The sequence below is a fragment of the Hyla sarda genome, chromosome 7, assembly GCF_029499605.1.
Source record: "Hyla sarda isolate aHylSar1 chromosome 7, aHylSar1.hap1, whole genome shotgun sequence".
Lineage (NCBI taxonomy): Eukaryota > Metazoa > Chordata > Amphibia > Anura > Hylidae > Hyla > Hyla sarda.
Window position 1 is genome coordinate 2414820 of NC_079195.1, and position 18572 is coordinate 2433391.

At 49.2% G+C, this 18572-nt stretch overlaps 1 protein-coding gene across 4 annotated transcripts in view; it reads right to left on the reverse strand.

The window, feature by feature from the left end:
* Positions 1 to 5311: 5311 nt before the first annotated feature.
* The window catches only part of LOC130282633 (glycine N-acyltransferase-like), an 83691-nt gene continuing 70430 nt past the window's right edge, over positions 5312 to 18572 (reverse strand). For 3 of the 4 annotated variants that reach the window (XM_056531080.1, XM_056531077.1, XM_056531079.1), the window contains 3 exons: positions 16447 to 16573; positions 12083 to 12218; positions 7888 to 8625 (listed from right to left, as the gene is read on the reverse strand). In XM_056531080.1, the coding sequence (XP_056387055.1) occupies positions 8223 to 8625; positions 12083 to 12218; positions 16447 to 16573 (666 nt within the window). In that variant the 3' untranslated portion in view covers positions 7888 to 8222. Of the gene's footprint in view, positions 5799 to 7887; positions 8626 to 12082; positions 12219 to 16446; positions 16574 to 18572 lie in introns of those variants that run through there. The other variant, XM_056531078.1, reaches the window with a different exon arrangement.

Genomic DNA, 18572 nt, shown 5'->3' on the forward strand with positions numbered 1-18572 from the left:
ACATAAATACAAACGCCAGACTCCTAAATAAATAAAATAAATAAACAAATACCCTAGTCCAGAGCCTTAAATAAACACAGACTCCAGAATTGACCCCTAAATAAATGCAAACCCCAGATCAGACACCTAAATAAGCACTTCTGATCTCTAAGACAGGCATTTATCAAGCGATTTAGTTAATTTTTCTTTACTAAAAATGTCGCAAAAATGTTGCACCTGCGACTACACGATTTTTCATGCGCCATTTTGACTGGAAAGCGAGAAAAGCAAGTTTTCCAAAACGTAACTAGGAAGTCATAATTTTAAAATGGACTACGGGTAGTCTGGTATTTATTAACTGCAACAGTCGCAACTGCGCAAAAAAAAAAGTCGCAACAAGGTTAAAAATTGACTAAATTTTGACTTTGGCAGAAAAAGCCACTACCAAAGTAAAAAAGAAAAAATTTCTTACGTGAAAGAAAATTATCAACAGGCTGAAACCAGTTGATAAATAAGTCGCACATAAGCAAAAAAAAAGTAAAGAAAAAATTACAAAAAAAAAAGACTACATAAGCAAAGATTGATAAATGTCCCTGTAAGTGAATAAATATCCAAGACCTGGACTCCTACATAAATAAAAACCCCAGATCCGTAAATAAATACAAATCATAGATTGGATCCCTAAATAAATACAAACCCCCGACCTGAACCCCTACATAAATACAAACCTAACCCACTAATTAAATACCCCAGACTATATAAATACAGACTCCAGACCTGACCCCTAAATAAATGCAGACTCCAGACCTGACCCCTAAATAAATACAGACTCCAGACCTGACCCCTAAATAAATACAGACTCCAGACCTGACCCCTAAATAAATACAGACTCCAGACCTGACTCCTAAATAAATACAGACTCCAGACCTGACCCCTAAATAAATACAGACTCCAGACCTGACCCCTAAATAAATACAAACTCCAGACGTGACCCCTAAATAAATACAGACTCCAGACCTGACCCCTAAATAAATACAGACTCCAAACCTGACCCCTAAATAAATACAGACTCCAAACCTGATCCCTAAATAAATACAAATCATAGATTGGATCCCTAAATAAATACAAACCCCCGACCTGAACCCCTACATAAATACAAATCTAACCCACTAATTAAATACCCCAGACTATATAAATACTGACTCCAGACCTGACCCCTAAATAAATACAGACTCCAGACCTGACCCCTAAATAAATGCAGACTCCAGACCTGACCCCTAAATAAATACAGACTCCAGACCTGACCCCTAAATAAATACAGACTCCAGACCTGACCCCTAAATAAATACAGACTCCAGACCTGACTCCTAAATAAATACAGACTCCAGACCTGACCCCTAAATAAATAGATTCCAAATCTGACCCCTAAATAAATACAGACTCCAAACCTGATCCCTAAATAAATACAAATCATAGATTGGATCCCTAAATAAATACAAACCCCCGACCTGAACCCCTACATAAATACAAATCTAACCCACTAATTAAATACCCCAGACTATATAAATACAGACTCCAGACCTGACCCCTAAATAAATACAAACTCCAGACGTGACCCCTAAATAAATACAAACTCCAGACGTGACCCCTAAATAAATACAGACTCCAGACCTGACCCCTAAATAAATACAGACTCCAGACCTGATCCCTAAATAAATACAGACTCCAGACCTGACCCCTAAATAAATACAGACTCCAAACCTGATCCCTAAATAAATACAAATCAAAGATTGGATCCCAAAATAATTACAAACCCCCGACCTGAACCCCTACATAAATACAAACCTAACCCACTAATTAAATACCCCAGACTATATAAATACAGACTCCAGACCTGACCCCTAAATAAATACAGACTCCAGACCTGACACCTAAATAAATACAGACACCAGACCTGACCCCTAAATAAATACAGACTCCAGAGCTGACTCCTAAATAAATACAGACTCCAGACCTGACCCCTAAATAAATACAGACTCCAGACCTGATCCCTAAATAAATACAGACTCCAGACCTGACCCCTAAATAAATACAGACTCCAGACCTGACCCCTAAATAAATACAGACTTCAGACCTGACCCCTAAATAAATACAAACTCCAGACGTGACCCCTAAATAAATACAGACTCCAGACCTGACCCCTAAATAAATACAGACTCCAGACCTGATCCCTAAATAAATACAGACTCCAGACCTGACCCCTAAATAAATACAGACTCCAAACTTGATCCCTAAATAAATACAAATCATAGATTGGATCCCTAAATAAATACAAACCCCCGACCTGAACCCCTACATAAATACAAACCTAACCCACTAATTAAATACCCCAGACTATATAAATACAGACTCCAGACCTGACCCCTAAATAAATACAGACTCCAGACCTGACCCCTAAATAAATACAGACTCTAGACCTGACCCCTAAATAAATACAGACTCCAGACCTGACCCCTAAATAAATACAGACTCCAGACGTGACCCCTAAATAAATAAAGACTCCAGACCTGATCCCTAAATAAATACAGACTCCAGACCTGACCCCTAAATAAATACAGACTCCAGACCTGACCCCTAAATAAATACAGACTCCAGACCTGACCCCTAAATAAATACAAACTCCAGACGTGACCCCTAAATAAATACAGACTCCAGACCTGACCCCTAAATAAATACAAACTCCAGACGTGACCCCTAAATAAATACAGACTCCAGACCTGACCCCTAAATAAATACAGACTCCAGACCTGATCCCTAAATAAATACAGACTCCAGACCTGACCCCTAAATAAATACAGACTCCAAACCTGATCCCTAAATAAATACAAATCATAGATTGGATCCCTAAATAAATACAAACCCCCGACCTGAACCCCTACATAAATACAAACCTAACCCACTAATTAAATTCCCCCGACTATATAAATACAGACTCCAGACCTGACCCCTAAATAAATACAGACTCCAGACCTGACCCCTAAATAAATACAGACTCTAGACCTGACCCCTAAATAAATACAGACTCCAGACCTGACCCCTAAATAAATACAGACTCCAGACGTGACCCCTAAATAAATAAAGACTCCAGACCTGATCCCTAAATAAATACAGACTCCAGACCTGACCCCTAAATAAATACAGACTCCAGACCTGACCCCTAAATAAATACAGACTCCAGACCTGACCCCTAAATAAATACAAACTCCAGACGTGACCCCTAAATAAATACAGACTCCAGACCTGACCCCTAAATAAATACAAACTCCAGACGTGACCCCTAAATAAATACAGACTCCAGACCTGACCCCTAAATAAATACAGACTCCAGACCTGATCCCTAAATAAATACAGACTCCAGACCTGACCCCTAAATAAATACAGACTCCAAACCTGATCCCTAAATATATACAAATCATAGATTGGATCCCTAAATAAATACAAACCCCCGACCTGAACCCCTACATAAATACAAACCTAACCCACTAATTAAATACCCCAGACTATATAAATACAGACTCCAGACCTGACCCCTAAATAAATACAGACTCCAGACCTGATCCCTAAATAAATACAGACTCCAGACCTGACCCCTAAATAAATACAGACTCCAGACCTGACCCCTAAATAAATACAGACTCCAGACCTGACCCCTAAATAAATACAGACTCCAGACCTGACCCCTAAATAAATACAGACTCCAGACCTGACCCCTAAATAAATACAAACTCCAGACCTGACACCTAAATAAATACAAACTCCAGATCTGACCCCTAAATTAATTAAAACCTCAGCCCTGAAGCCCTAGATAAATACAAAGATCAGACCTTATAATAAATGAAGGCCCCCAGACCAGACCCCTAAAGAAAAACAAACTCAAAATTAAACCTAAATAAATTCAGACCCCACACCAGACCCGACCCTCCCACTGATTATTATGGACCTCATCGTAGACCACAAAATATAGGCACCAGACTCCTAAATCAATCCAGAACCCAGACCAGAGCCAAAAGATGAAACAAATCAGACCCCAGAACAAAACCTTCTATTTACTTACTGCTCCTTACTCATTGGTCCTCCTCACCACCAGGTGGCTCCACACTCCATCCTGAAGCAGGAACTGGTGCAGCAGTGACTAAATATGTTAATGTAAGTAAAGTGGGGCCCAAGGGGCACTGGAGCAGGTGTCCCCCTCCCTATAACATCCAGCAGAGGGCCTGTAGTCTACACATCAGTCTGTTCAGGTCCTGCGTACCTTTCCTCCGATCACCTCATTGCCAAGTACAATATGATCTCCAGCACTGGAGCCAAAGAGCTGCAGGGACAACTTCATGGAATGTCCGGCTACACATAGAAGGGGGCGATCTGGGGTCGGGTTACAGGTCTATGATCCTTGTACACACTATCCACCCCCGGCCTCCACCCCCGGCCTCTGCTCACAACACAGGAGTCAATCATTCACCTCATTCTCTCTGGTGAAAAGGGCCGGAATGTTCCATTCTGTGGAGCGTCCGGAACAGATGCTTACAGTCACGTTCTTCCAAGCAGAAAAAGACAGGAGATTGGTTACTGGACGGAGCAAAATGGGGCCTGCGGTATACGGGGCCAAGTAAGAATAGGATTCTTTTTTCAATTTTTTTCCTCGGGCCCCATCAGGATGTGAATTTTTGGGAGACAGCAGGATGACCAAAATGGACGTTGGTGGGGTGCTCAGAGGCCACAACTGTTTCATGCGTAATGACGCACGAAGTGCGTCATTACGCATGAAACGGTTGTAGCTTCTGAGCACCCCACCAACGTCCATTTTGGTCATCCTGCTGTCTCCACCATGGAATGAAACATAAGACACCTATGCAGTTTGTTCTCTTATGTTTCCTATTTTTAATATTCGTTGAGTACCCGCCGTGTCCATTATACACAGTGTTGCCCCCGGCCGCGGCTCCGCCCCCTGCCGATTTTGATCAACAGAGTCCACATTTGATGTGGCGCCCTCCTGCTTACCTTCTATTGTACAATAGAATATTTGTATATATAATGTGTGTATATATATATATATATATATATATATATATATCACCCTGATGTTATAAACTATTTACAACGATGTAAACAATACCAAACGATATATAAAAAACAAGCATAGAATTCTGACAGTCCTTGAAGGGTTAAAGACGTTATACAGGTTCTGGGGAAGAGGTAGAAATAATAAGTAATCGGACTCTGGGGTTATCGGACTCTAGTTGAGCCCCTGGAGACCATAGCCCCAAAACGGAAGCAGAACACAGTAGACAATGATTGTGAACCACATTTATTCGTCTCCGTTTCGGGAGATCAAAGTATTCGAAACGAGTAATGAAGAGAGAAAGTATCAGGAAGGCTGGATCCTCCACTGTTGCCATCTTCCGACTAACTGAAATCCGGAGGCGATAGTGGCGGTCTGACTCTTCTTATTGTCTGGGGCCACATGGCAGTAGAGCGGGCAGCCCAGGGAATGCAGTTTCAGAGCGATATGAATCACCATGGTACGAAACAGTCCCTTGTTCCTGTACGGTTCTTCGGTGAAGCCCATACGCTGTTCTGAAGATTGTTCACCCACTATCCATGCAACGGGCCTCCCATCATTTACTCTTCTGATGCAAACATTGGGGAAATTCTGGATGCATCGGGTGATGTAACTTTCACCGAGAGGGGTCCCACCAAAGGCCCAATTTGCATTGACCAGGGGGGCTTCCTCAGGCTTAAGAGTGGAGAACTGGAGGTCACTGGATGAAAAGAAATATGCACATAGAAAGTAGATATTATAAAGGGTTAAAGATGAGTGGATCATTGGTCACATGATACGCTCCCCAGCTAACTTCTATTGAGAAACTTCTGGGAAGACTGAGGGAGGAGTCTGACTTCTGCCAGAGGAAAGTGAACATCTCTCCTAGTTCTGCTCCAGCCAGTCAGTCACAAAAAAGTGCACCCCCTAGAGGTGGTGTGTGCAGTGGTTACTGCACTGTGCACAATCTGGAGGATTTCACACCAATGGTCGTCTCCAGTCCAGGTTGTGAGGGGATCGTGTTTCACGTTCTGACTCCAGGAAGGAGTATCTACTATTCAGAGGAGGAGAATTGCTGTACAAGGGCCCCTCTGCATACATTCATATCCTCGTGGACCTACAGTAAAAGTGTTGTGCGTCTCAACACGTCACATATCTTTCTTTAAAGAACATCTGACACATAGGGTAATGGCTGCCAAATTTTTTGTAAAGTTCAAGTATCTGCCCCACAGTAAATTGCCCTGTGTTGCCCCTCACAGTGCAGAGAATATAATTGGACCGTTCCTGTTCCAGTCTACAATTGTATTTACATTAAAGGGGTACTCTGCTGCCCCAGCATTCAGAACATTTTGTTCCGAACACTTATAGCGGGGCGGTGGGGGTCTTGACGCCACAACCATGCCCCTTGTGATGTCACACCACGCCCCCTCAATGCAATTCCATGGGAGGGGCGTGGCGGCAGCACAGAGCAGTAGTCTGATCTTCTCTCTTCTTCCTGCTTCCGAGATGAGCGCTCGGTGCAGGACCTGCCGGTGAAGTGAAAACAACTGTGACCCATTACCGAATGTGACCTGAGCTCCTGAGCTCAGCGCTGATCGCTGTTAGGAGTTTGGATTAGGAGTTAGGGTTAGGGGTTAAAATTTAGGATTAAGAATATGGGTTAGGGTTAGGACTAGGGGTTAGGATTAGGGATTGGGGGTAAGGGTTAGGAGTAAGGGATAGGAATAGGGGTTAGGGTTAGGATTAGGGGTTAGAGTTAGGATTAGGGGATTAGGATTAGGGATTGGGGGGTAAGGGTTAGGGGTAAGGGATAGGAATAGGGGTTAGGGTTAGGATTAGGGGTTAGAGTTAGGATTAGGGGATTAGGATTAGGGATTGGGGGGTAAGGGTTAGGGGTAAGGGATAGGATTAGGGTTAGGGTTAGGATTAGGGATTAGGATTAGGGGTAAGGGTTAGGATTAGGTGTAAGGGTTAGGAGTTAGGATTAGAGGTAAGGGTTAGGATTAGGGGTAAGGGTTAGGGGTTAGGATTAGGGGTAAGGGTAAGGATTAGGGGTTAGGGAGTGAGAGGGAGCCAGCTATAAAGCAGAAAAGTGTTTCCCTGTGCAGAAGGTCACATTCCGCTACAGTTTTCTTCATTATACCGGGTCAACCAATCACCAGCCAAGAGGGGACACTTCTGTGGCCAATAATTGCGGACAGGTCCTGCACTGAGCCCTAGTATCGGAAGCAGAAAAAGACAGGAGATGGCGTATCGGACAGACAGAGATGAATGGGAGCAGCGGGATATGGGGCTAAGTAAGAATAGGATATTTTTTTCTCAATTTTTTTCCCCCGGCATCAGTATATGAATTGGTGGGATGACCAAAATGGACGTTGATGTGGTGCTCAGAGGCTACAGCTATTTCATGCGTTATGATGAACGAATTGCATCATTACGCATGAAACGGTCGTAGCCTCTGAGCACCACATCAACATCCATTTTGGTCATGCTGCTGTCTCCACCATGGAATGAAACATAAGACATTTATGCGGTTCGTCTCTAACCTTATGTCTCTTATTTGGAATATTTGGGAGTACCTGTTGTGTCCATTATACACAGTGTGCCCCCCAGCCGTGGCTCCGTGCCGCGCCCATTTTGATCTACAGATTCCACACGTGATGTGGCACCCTTCTCCTTACCTTCTATTGTATGACGTAAACTGCACATAGAGGAAAACTATAAAGGACAAAGCAGAGGCCCACCAGCAGGGACAACTTAACCCTTTAATAGACGATATAATCTGATTACGACAGAAACGGGCAGGAAAATAATCAACACTTTACAAGAGCGTTAGATGAAAGCGCCGGAGACATGTGTCCTCAAGTAGGGATTACCGTAGAGATTACCGAGGGATTCCATCCTAACTTCATGACATTCGTCTGAAGTCACCAACCTTAGTGGGACCGTCTGCTCAATTACTGTCTACTGGGGGGTCCTGACCAATGGCAGATGTTGGGGAAAAGAAGGATCAGGCTTTTGGGTTTTAAGACGGCCGATCCTTCAGTTCTGGGGGAGATGAGCCGCTGCCAGATTCCACTTTTTCTATTGAAAATGTATTTCCTGACCTTTTGGGCCTTGATTTCCATTTTTTGACATTGTCCTCTTATACTTTTCGCTGGAAGTTAAAATGTAGCTCGATGCCCCTCTGCACGAATCCCGCTTTGCTGAGCGTAGCCTGACCAGCGTTATTATCAGGCGCGGTGAAGGCATACACTGGGAACCCCTTCTCCTGATAGATGGCAGAAAACTTGTGTAGGATAATGGAGGATAGTCCCAATTTCCGGTAGGCTGGGGAGGTATACCCCATCCGTATTGATGCAGAATGGTCAGTGAGCACCCAGGCGATCGGCCGGTCCACGCCCTTTTTACGGACACTGATGGAAGGGAAGGTCTGGATGCAACGCTCTACAAAGTGAAGGCTATGCTGGTTCATACCGTAAATCCAGGTATCGTTTACATAAGGAGCCTCGTGGATCTGGAGTGGGGTGAACTGGAACTCATCTGAACTGTGTGAGAAAGGAGAGACAATCATCGGACCCTCATCTCAGACAGTCATCGGACCATCATCTCAGACAGTCATCGGACCCTCATCTCAGACAATCATCGGACCTTCATCTCAGACAGTCATCGGACCATCATCTCAGACAGTCATCGGACCCTCATCTCAGACAGTCACCGGACCCTTATCTCAAACAGTCATCAGACCCTCATCTCAGAAAGTCATCAGACCCTCATCTCAGACAGTCACCGGACCCTCATCTCAGACAGTCACCGGACCCTCATCTCATGCATCATACCCTCATCTCAGACAGTCATCGGACCCTCATCTCAGTCATCGGACCCTCATTTCAGACAGTCATCGGACCCTCATCTCAGACAGTCACCGGACCCTCATCTCAGACAGTCATCAGACCCTCATCTCAGTCATCGGACCCTCATCTCAGTCATCGGACCCTCATCTCATCTCAGACAGTCATCGGACCCTCATCTCAGACAGTCATCGGACCCTCATCTCAGACAGTCATCGGACCCTCATGTCAGTCATCGGACCCTCATCTCAGATAGTCATCGGACCCTCATCTCGGACAGTCATCGGACCCTCATCTCAGTCATCGGACCCTCATCTCAGTCATCGGACCCTCATCTCAGATAGTCATCGGACCCTCATCTCAGACAGTCATCGGACCCTCAACTCAGACAGTCATTGGACCCTCATTTCAGTCATCGGACCCTCATCTCAGACAGTCTTTGGACCCTCATCTCAGACAGTCATCGGACCCTCATCTCAGACAGTCATCAGACCATCATCTCAGACAGTCATCAGACCCTCATCTCAGACAGTCACCGGACCCTCATCTCAGACAGTCACCGGACCCTCATCTCAGTCATCATACCCTCATCTCAGACAGTCATCGGACCCTCATCTCAGTCATCGGACCCTCATTTCAGACAGTCATCGGACCCTCATCTCAGACAACAGTCACCGGACCCTCATCTCAGACAGTCATCAGACCCTCATCTCAGTCATCGGACCCTCATCTCAGTCATCGGACCCTCATCTCATCTCAGACCGTCATCGGACCCTCATTTCAGACAGTCATCGGACCCTCATCTCAGACAGTCTTCGGACCCTCATGTCAGTCATCGGACCCTCATCTCTGTCATCGGACCCTCATCTCAGATAGTCATCGGACCCTCATCTCAGACAGTCATCGGACCCTCATCTCAGTCATCGGACCCTCATCTCAGTCATCGGACCCTCATCTCAGACAGTCATCGGACCCTCATCTCAGACAGTCATCGGACCCTCATGTCAGTCATCGGACCCTCATCTCAGTCATCGGACCCTCATCTCAGATAGTCATCGGACCCTCATCTCAGACAGTCATCGGACCCTCATCTCAGTCATCGGACCCTCATCTCAGTCATCGGACCCTCATCTCAGACAGTCATCGGACCCTCATCTCAGATAGTCATCGGACCCTCATCTCAGACAGTCATCGGACCCTCAACTCAGACAGTCATTGGACCCTCATTTCAGTCATCGGACCCTCATCTCAGACAGTCTTTGGACCCTCATCTCAGACAGTCATCGGACCCTCATCTCAGACAGTCATCAGACCATCATCTCAGACAGTCATCAGACCATCATCTCAGACAGTCATCAGACCATCATCTCAGACAGTCTTCCCCCCCATTCACACTGCACCAAGCTTTTTCACTCTCTGATCAACACCTAGAGCCAGTGCGTCCAACATGTGACCAATAGACATGAAGGTGTAACAACCAGTCCTGCAGAGAAAAAGGAGCCCAAACAGGGACTAAAAAAAAACATGTCTAGGATCCACTAACAGGTGTGTCTGTAAGACGCACTCACAGTTAAACGTACACTGTGCAGGTGAGAGATGGTTTGTCTATCCTCTCACTTGTCTGTGATCGGGAGGATGAGCCGTGGGGAGCAGAGCACGGGGAGCTGTGGGGGAACAATGGAAAGGTGAGTATGGAGGGACTGATTTTCCCTCTGAACCCAACTAAATTCTGTCCATGAAGTTGTTCCTGTTGTGCAAAGTGCAGGAATGAGACCTCTGGACACTTGGATTCCATGAAACAACTTTAACACTTTACTGGAACCTCTGGTGTAAATCCAATATAATAGGGTTACTTCAGCACAGCATGGAATGTTGCAGCTTTTGATGCAGATGGATGGATATTTGGTCACTGTCCCTTGAAATGAAGCTTTTACAACAGATTTACAGAATATAGGAATCTCTTGATAAGTTCTAGAACATGTGATGACTTCTACAGATGTTCACAGCCAATTGGATTTATCTCTACACATGATGACCTTCACAGGTCGGCTCACCGCGGTAGAATATTTGGATGTTCTTCGCTCACACAACTCTAATGCGGCATGACACTTTCGATGACGTGGCAGCCAACCAGCACTAACCGGAGGCCACTGCAGAGATTAGTGTATTGCAGAGGGGTCCTTGTTCAGCTTTATTGTCTCTGACGAAACCATGAAAGAATCCTTCTAGGAAATGAAGACTTAAGGAACAGTGACTTTACTGAACAACAAGATTGAACAACACGTGGCCCGGGTGCAGGTATGTAGAGCACAGCAAGATGTTGCTCTGACCAAAACCAGACCTAGACCGGTTATACTGATCTTCCCGGCAGGAGCAGAGCTGGGTGACATGACTATGGCAACAGCCAGGCTCAGGGTCCATTCCTTTTCCTGGAACAGGAGGCATGACTAGAGACTTTTTCTTCCACCATTGGCTTAGGGAGGATCAGGTGACCAAGGCATCATCCATCTTTTACACTTCAAGTAATGTTTCAACGTATGCTATTAATGTGATGCACATAATTAAAGGGGTATTCTGGTCAAATACATCTTATCCCCTATCCAAAGCATAAGGGGACAAGATGTCTGATTGCGGGGGACCTGCCACTGGGACCTGCCGCGATCTCGTGTGGACCCTGCATTCTATGCGGGGCAGCGTCTCCAGTCTCGGAAACCTCTTTGTTTCTGGGACTGGAGACATGACGTTATACCACGCCCCCTCGTGATGTCACATCACGCCCCCTCCATTCATGTCTATGAGAGGGGGCGTGACGTCCAGCACGCCCTCTCCCATAGATATGAATGGAGGGGGCGTGGCGTGATGTCACGAGGGGTATGGCATCACATCCCCAGTCCCGGAAACACAGAGCTTTTTTCGAGACTGGAGACGCAGCAGCGGCCCCCCCCCCCCGCAATCAGACATCTTTGGATAAGGGATAAGATGTATTTGGCTGGACCCCTTTAACCTCTAGGCCCCTGACACATTTATTCCCATAGATTGTAGCCGCTGAGGCTCTACATAGTCGAATATACTGGTTGGTAATGGCGTCACCGGGGCTGGTAGGAGCAAATATTGGCTCGGTAACCCGCGGACAGCCATGACACTTCATCTTTACCTTAATTTGCTCATCTTCTCCAGGTCTTCGCTGGATATGGCGTCCCTCATATATAGCAGGTTACTGGTGGTTGTCATCTGGCTGCCATGTTTGGAGCTGACCTCTTGGAGAACGCCGGTCAACATTGGTTGGCACCCTGCAAAGAGCATGAAAAAAAGCCATAAACCAGATGAAAATCATATCTTAAAGGGGTTGTCCGGGACTTTTCAATGAGCCTACAGGGACTTTTGTGTGCGATGTATGTTCTATATACACTTTCACTTATTATTATTCAAAGCGCTTCTTGTGATCACATGACCGCTCTGCCTGGCATTAATAGTCATATGAGATATGATTTCCAGAGCAAACATTGACCTTAGGAGCCTGTAGAGGAGTCTGGAGAAGGAGGAGGAGTCTGGAGAAGGAGGTGGAGTTTGGAGGAGAAGTCTAGAGAAGGAGTAGTCTGGAGAAGGAGGAGGAGTCTGGAAGAGGAGGAGGAGTCTGGAGAAGAAGGAGAAGTTTGGAGGTGGAGGACGGAAGAGTCTGAAAGAGGAGGAGAGGACATCGGAGTCTGGAGGAGGAGGAGGACAGAGGAGTCTTGAGGGAAGACAGAGAAGTCTGGAGGAGAAGGAGCACAGAGGAGTCTGGAGGAGGAGAAGGACAGAGGAGTCTGGAGGAGGAGAAGGACAGAGGAGTCTGGAGGAGAAGAAGGACAGAGGAGTCTAGAGGAGGACAGAGGAGTCTGGAGGAGGACAGAGAATTTTTAAGGGGACAGAGGGGGTCTGGAGGAGGAGGAGGACAGAGGAGTCTGGAGGAGGAGAACAGAGAAGTCTGGGGGAGGAGGACAAAGGAGCCTGGAGGAGGAGGAGGACAGAGGAGTCTGGAGGAGGAGGACAGAGGAGTTTGGAGGAGGAGGAGGAGGTCAGAAGAGTCTGGATGGAGGAGGACAGAGGAGCCTGGAGGAGGAGGACAGAGGAGTCTGGGGAAGGTGGACAAAGGAGCCTGGAGGAGGAGGAGGACAGAGGAGTCTGGAGGAGGAGGACAGAGGAGTTTGGAGGAGGAGGAGGTCAGAAGAGTCTGGAGGGAGGAGGACAGAGGAGCCTGGAGGAGGAGGACAGAGGAGTCTGGAGGAGGAGGAGGTCAGAGGAGTCTGGAGGAGGAGAACAAAGGAGTTTGGAGGAGGAGGACAGAGGAGTCTGGAGGAGGAGGACAAAGGAGTCTGGAGGAAGAGGACAGAGGAGTCTGGAGGAGGAGGACAGAGGAGTCTGGAGGAGGAGGAGGTCAGAGGAGTCTGGAGGAAAGAGGACAGAGGAGTCTGGAGGGAGGAGGACAGAGGAGTCTGGAGGGAGCAGGACAGAGGAGTTTGGAGGGAGGAGGACAGAAAAGTCTGGAGTAGGAGGATATAGGAATTTGGTGGAGGACAGAGGAGTCTGGAGGAGGAGGAGGTCAGAGGAGTCTGGAGGGAAGAGGACAGAGGAGTCTGGAGGGAGGAGGACAGAGGAGTTTGGAGGGAGGAGGACAGAAAAGTCTGGAGGAGGAGGATATAGGAATTTGGTGGAGGACAGAGGAGTCTGGAGGAGGAGAACAAAGGAGTTTGGAAGAGGACAGAGGAGTCTGGAGGAGAAGAGAGGGGTCTGGAGGAGGAGAGGAGGACAGAGGAGTCTGGAGGGAGGAGGAGGACAGAGGAGTCTGGAGGAGAACAGAGGAGTTTGGAGGAGGTGGACAGAGGAGTCTGGAGGAGGAGGACAGAGGAGTCTGGAGGAGGAGGAGGACAGAGCAATCTGGAGGAGGAGGACAGAGGAATCTGGAGGAGGAGGACAGAGGAGTCTGGAGGAGGAGGACAGAGGAGTCTGGAGGAAGAGGACAGAGGAGTCTGGAGGAAGAGGACAGAGGAGTCTGGAGGAGGACAGGGAGTCTGGAGGAGGACAGGGGAGTCTGGAGGAGGAGGTCAGAGGAGTCTGGAGGAGGAGGAGGTCAGGGGAGTCTGGAGGAAAGAGGAGTCTGGAGGGAGGAGGACAGAAAAGTCTGGAGTAGGAGGATATAGGAATTTGGTGGAGGACAGAGGAGTCTGGAGGAGGAGGAGGTCAGAGGAGTCTGGAGGGAAGAGGACAGAGGAGTCTGGAGGGAGGAGGACAGAGGAATTTGGAGGTAGGAGGATAGAAAAGTCTGGAGGAGGAGGATATAGGAATTTGGTGGAGGACAGAGGAATCTGGAGGAGGAGGACAGAGGAGTCTGGAGGAGGAGAACAAAGGAGTTTGGAAGAGGAGAACAGAGGAGTCTGGAGGAGAAGAGAGGGGTCTGGAGGAGGAGAGGAGGACAGAGGAGTCTGGAGGGAGGAGGAGGACAGAGGAGTCTGGAGGAGAACAGAGGAGTTTGGAGGAGGTGGACAGAGGAGTCTGGAGGAGGAGGACAGAGGAGTCTGGAGGAGGAGGAGGACAGAGGAATCTGGAGGAGGAGGACAGAGGAATCTGGAGGAGGAGGACAGAGGAGTCTGGAGGAGGAGGGGGACAGAGGAATCTGGAGGAGGAGGACAGAGGAATCTGGAGGAGAACAACAGAGAAGACTGGAGGAGGAGGACAGAGGAGTCTGTGGGGGACCACCGGTGTATAGCGGGACCACGGGTGAGTGAGTGAGAGTGGTGGGATCAGATGGTATTAACCCCAGGGGCTGGATGGTATTAACCCCTAGTGTTCGTGACGCCAGTGTGGTTTTTGGGTTCCGGAACACCACACACCCGGCTTCTCCGTTATCCCAGTTGCTAATAGTGAAATGAGAGTCCACAACCAGTTCTGGTCAGACGGGGGCTTCACTGAGTATAAGACGGATGGAATTATCTTCACAGCTGAGGCCAGAAATCCCAGAGAGGTGACCAGGACCCAGAGGACCACAGCTTGTGGGACCAATATAAGTGTAGTTAACTTGACTGGAGATTGGACTTGACTTGACTATGTGCAGGACTTGACTAGTTTCAGGGACAGCAGATATAGACTTGAGACTAAGGCTAGGTTCACACTGTGGAATTTCTGGGCAGAATTTCTGCCGGAGATCGAGCTGGCGGCACTAGGACCGCACGGACTACATTGCCATCCCCATAGATGGCAATGCATTTCTGAGCAGATCTCCCAAAAGATCCACCCAGAAATGCATTGCAGTCTATGGGGGCAGCAATGCAGTCTGCTCGGTCCTAGCGCCGCCGGCTCGATCTCAGGCAGAAATTCTGCCCAGAAATTCCACAGTGTGAACCTAGACTTACTGGAATGACTGTAGCTTTTGTGCCTTCCAGATGCTGATCACTTGCACTGAGATCTCTGGTGGTTGCTGTCTCAGCAAAGACTTGTAATGGCCGCCCCTTTATACAGTGGGGGGCTGGACTAAAGCCCATTGGTCAAGCTGCGGGTCATAGGTTAAGCGGGTGCTCTCTGGGAGAACATGTGACCTCACACAGGTCCTCTATACTACCTATACATGGGGATCCTGTCTAGGCATTAAAGTGATATACACACCTTTATAACAGGGTGAGATCTTGCAGGGGAGCCCCCAAGTCAATGAGGGACTCAACCTGACAGGGCCTAGCTATAGTGCTGTACTGGGATATCACAAGTCTGGAGGAGGAGGACAGAGGAGTCTGGAGGAGGAGGAGGACAGAGGAGTCTGGGAGAAGGAGGACAGAGGAGTCTGGAGGAGGAGGACACAGGAGTCTGGAGGAGGAGGACAGAGGAGTCTGGAGGAGGAGGAGGACAGAGGAGTCTGGGAGAAGGAGGACAGAGGAGTCTGGGGGAGGAGGACAGAGGAGTCTGGAGGAGGAGGAGGAGGACAGAGGAGTCTGGGAGAAGGAGGACAGAGGAGTCTGGAGGAGGAGGACACAGGAGTCTGGAGGAGGAGGACAGAGGAGTCTGGAGGAGGAGGAGGACAGAGGGGTCTGGAGGAGGACAGAGGAGTCTGGGGGAGGAGGACAGAGGAGTCTGGAGGTGGAGGACAGAGGAGTCTGGAGGAGGAGACAGAGGAGTCTGGAGGAGGAGAACGAGGAGTCTGGAGGAGGAGGACACAGGAGTCTGGAGGAGGAGGACAGAGGAGTCTGGAGGAGGAGGACAGAGGAGTCTGGAGGTGGAGGACAGAGGAGTCTGGAGGAGGAGACAGAGGAGTCTGGAGGAGGAGGACAGAGGAGTCTGGAGGAGGAGGACAGAGGAGTCTGGAGGAGGAGGACAGAGGAGTCTGGAGGAGGAGGACAGAGGGGTCTGGAGGAGGAGGACAGAGGAGTCTGGGAGAGGACAGAGGGGCCTTGCAGTGGCTTTCTGGCCTCTTAGTAAACACATGCTTGCTCAGCTGAGTTGAGTGCGCACTGAATATTGAGGGTATACGGCCATCTTTCTCCCTGTATCAGTCACCTTGTATCTGTAGATTCTGCTTCCAGTTCACAGTCTGAGGGTCTTGGAGGAAGTGACGGAGCCCCTGAGGGTCTTTACTGAAGAGGAAATAGGTGTTGGTGTAATGGTCGGAGGGGTCAGTCATCTCCTGAGGAGGAAAAACATCGGATGAATGACAGGAATGTGGCCCCTGCCCCGGTGTATTCTATGTGATTGCAGAACTTCAGTAAAGCCCGGGGCCCAGTGATGTGTACGGGGCCCAATGATGTGTACGGGGCCCAGTGATGTGTACGGTGCCCAGTGATGTGTGCGGGGCCCAGTGATGTGTGCGGGGCCCAGTTATGTGTGCGGGGCCCAGTGATGTGTACGGGGCCCAGTTATGTGTGCGGGGCCCAGTGATGTGTACGGGGCCCAGTGATGTGTACGGGGCCCAGTGATGTGTACGGTGCCCAGTGATGTGTGCGGGGCCCAGTGATGTGTGCGGGGCCCAGTGATGTGTGTGGGGCCCAGTGATGTGTACGGTGTCCAGTGATGTGTACGGGGCCCAGTGATGTGTGCGGGGCCCAGTGATGTGTACGGTGTCCAATGATGTGTGCGGGGCCCAGTGATGTGTGCGGGGCCCAGTGATGTGTACGGGGCCCAGTGATGTGTACGATGCCCAGTGATGTGTACGATGCCCAGTGATGTGTACGGGGCCCAGTGATGTGTGCGGGGCCCAGTGATGTGTACGGTGTCCAGTGATGTGTACGGGGCCTAGTGATGTGTACGGTGCCCAGTGATGTGTACGATGCCCAGTGATGTGTACGATGCCCAGTGATGTGTACGATGCCCAGTGATGTGTGCGGGGCCCAGTGATGTGTACGGTGTCCAGTGATGTGTACGGTGTCCAGTGATGTGTACGATGCCCAGTGATGTGTACGGTGCCCAGTGATGTGTACGATGCCCAGTGATGTGTACGATGCCCAGTGATGTGTACGGGGCCCAGTGATGTGTACGGGGCCCAGTGATGTGTACGATGCCCAGTGATGTGTACGATGCCCAGTGATGTGTACGATGCCCAGTGATGTGTGCGGGGCCCAGTGATGTGTACGGTGTCCAGTGATGTGTACGATGCCCAGTGATGTGTACGATGCCCAGTGATGTGTGCGGGGCCCAGTGATGTGTACGGGGCCCAGTGATGTGTACGATGCCCAGTGATGTGTACGATGCCCAGTGATGTGTACGGGGCCCAGTGATGTGTACGATGCCCAGTGATGTGTACGATGCCCAGTGATGTGTACGGGGCCCAGTGATGTGTACGGGGCCCAATGATGTGTACGGGGCCCAGCGATGTGTACGGGGCCCAGCGATGTGTGCGGGGCCCAGCGATGTGTACAGGGCCCAGCGATGTGTACGATGCCCAGTGATGTGTACGATGCCCAGTGATGTGTACGGGGCCCAGTGATGTGTACGGGGCCCAGTGATGTGTACGGGGCCCAGTGATGTGTACGGTGCCCAGTGATGTGTACGATGCCCAGTGATGTGTACGGGGCCCAGTGATGTGTACGGGGCCCAGTGATGTGTGCGGGGCCCAGTGATGTGTACGGTGCCCAGTGATGTGTACGGGGCCCAGTGATGTGTACGGGGCCCAGTGATGTGTACGATGCCCAGTGATGTGTACGATGCCCAGTGATGTGTACGGTGCCCAGTGATGTGTACGGGGCCCAGTGATGTGTACGGGGCCCAATGATGTGTACGGGGCCCAGTGATGTGTACGGGGCCCAGTGATGGGTACGGGGCCCAGTGATGTGTACAGTGCCCAGTTATGTGTACGGGGCCCAGTGATGTGTACGGTGCCCAGTGATGTGTACGGTGCCCAGTGATGTGTACGGTGTCCAGTGATGTGTACGATGCCCAGTGATGTGTACGATGCCCAGTGATGTGTACGGTGCCCAGTGATGTGTACGGGGCCCAGTGATGTGTACGGGGCCCAATGATGTGTACAGTGCCCAGTGATGTGTACGGGGCCCAGTGATGTGTACAGTGCCCAGTGATGTGTACGGTGTCCAGTGATGTGTACGATGCCCAGTGATGTGTACGGTGCCCAGTGATGTGTGCGGGGCCCAGTGATGTGTACGGGGCCCAGTGATGTGTGCGGGGCCCAGTGA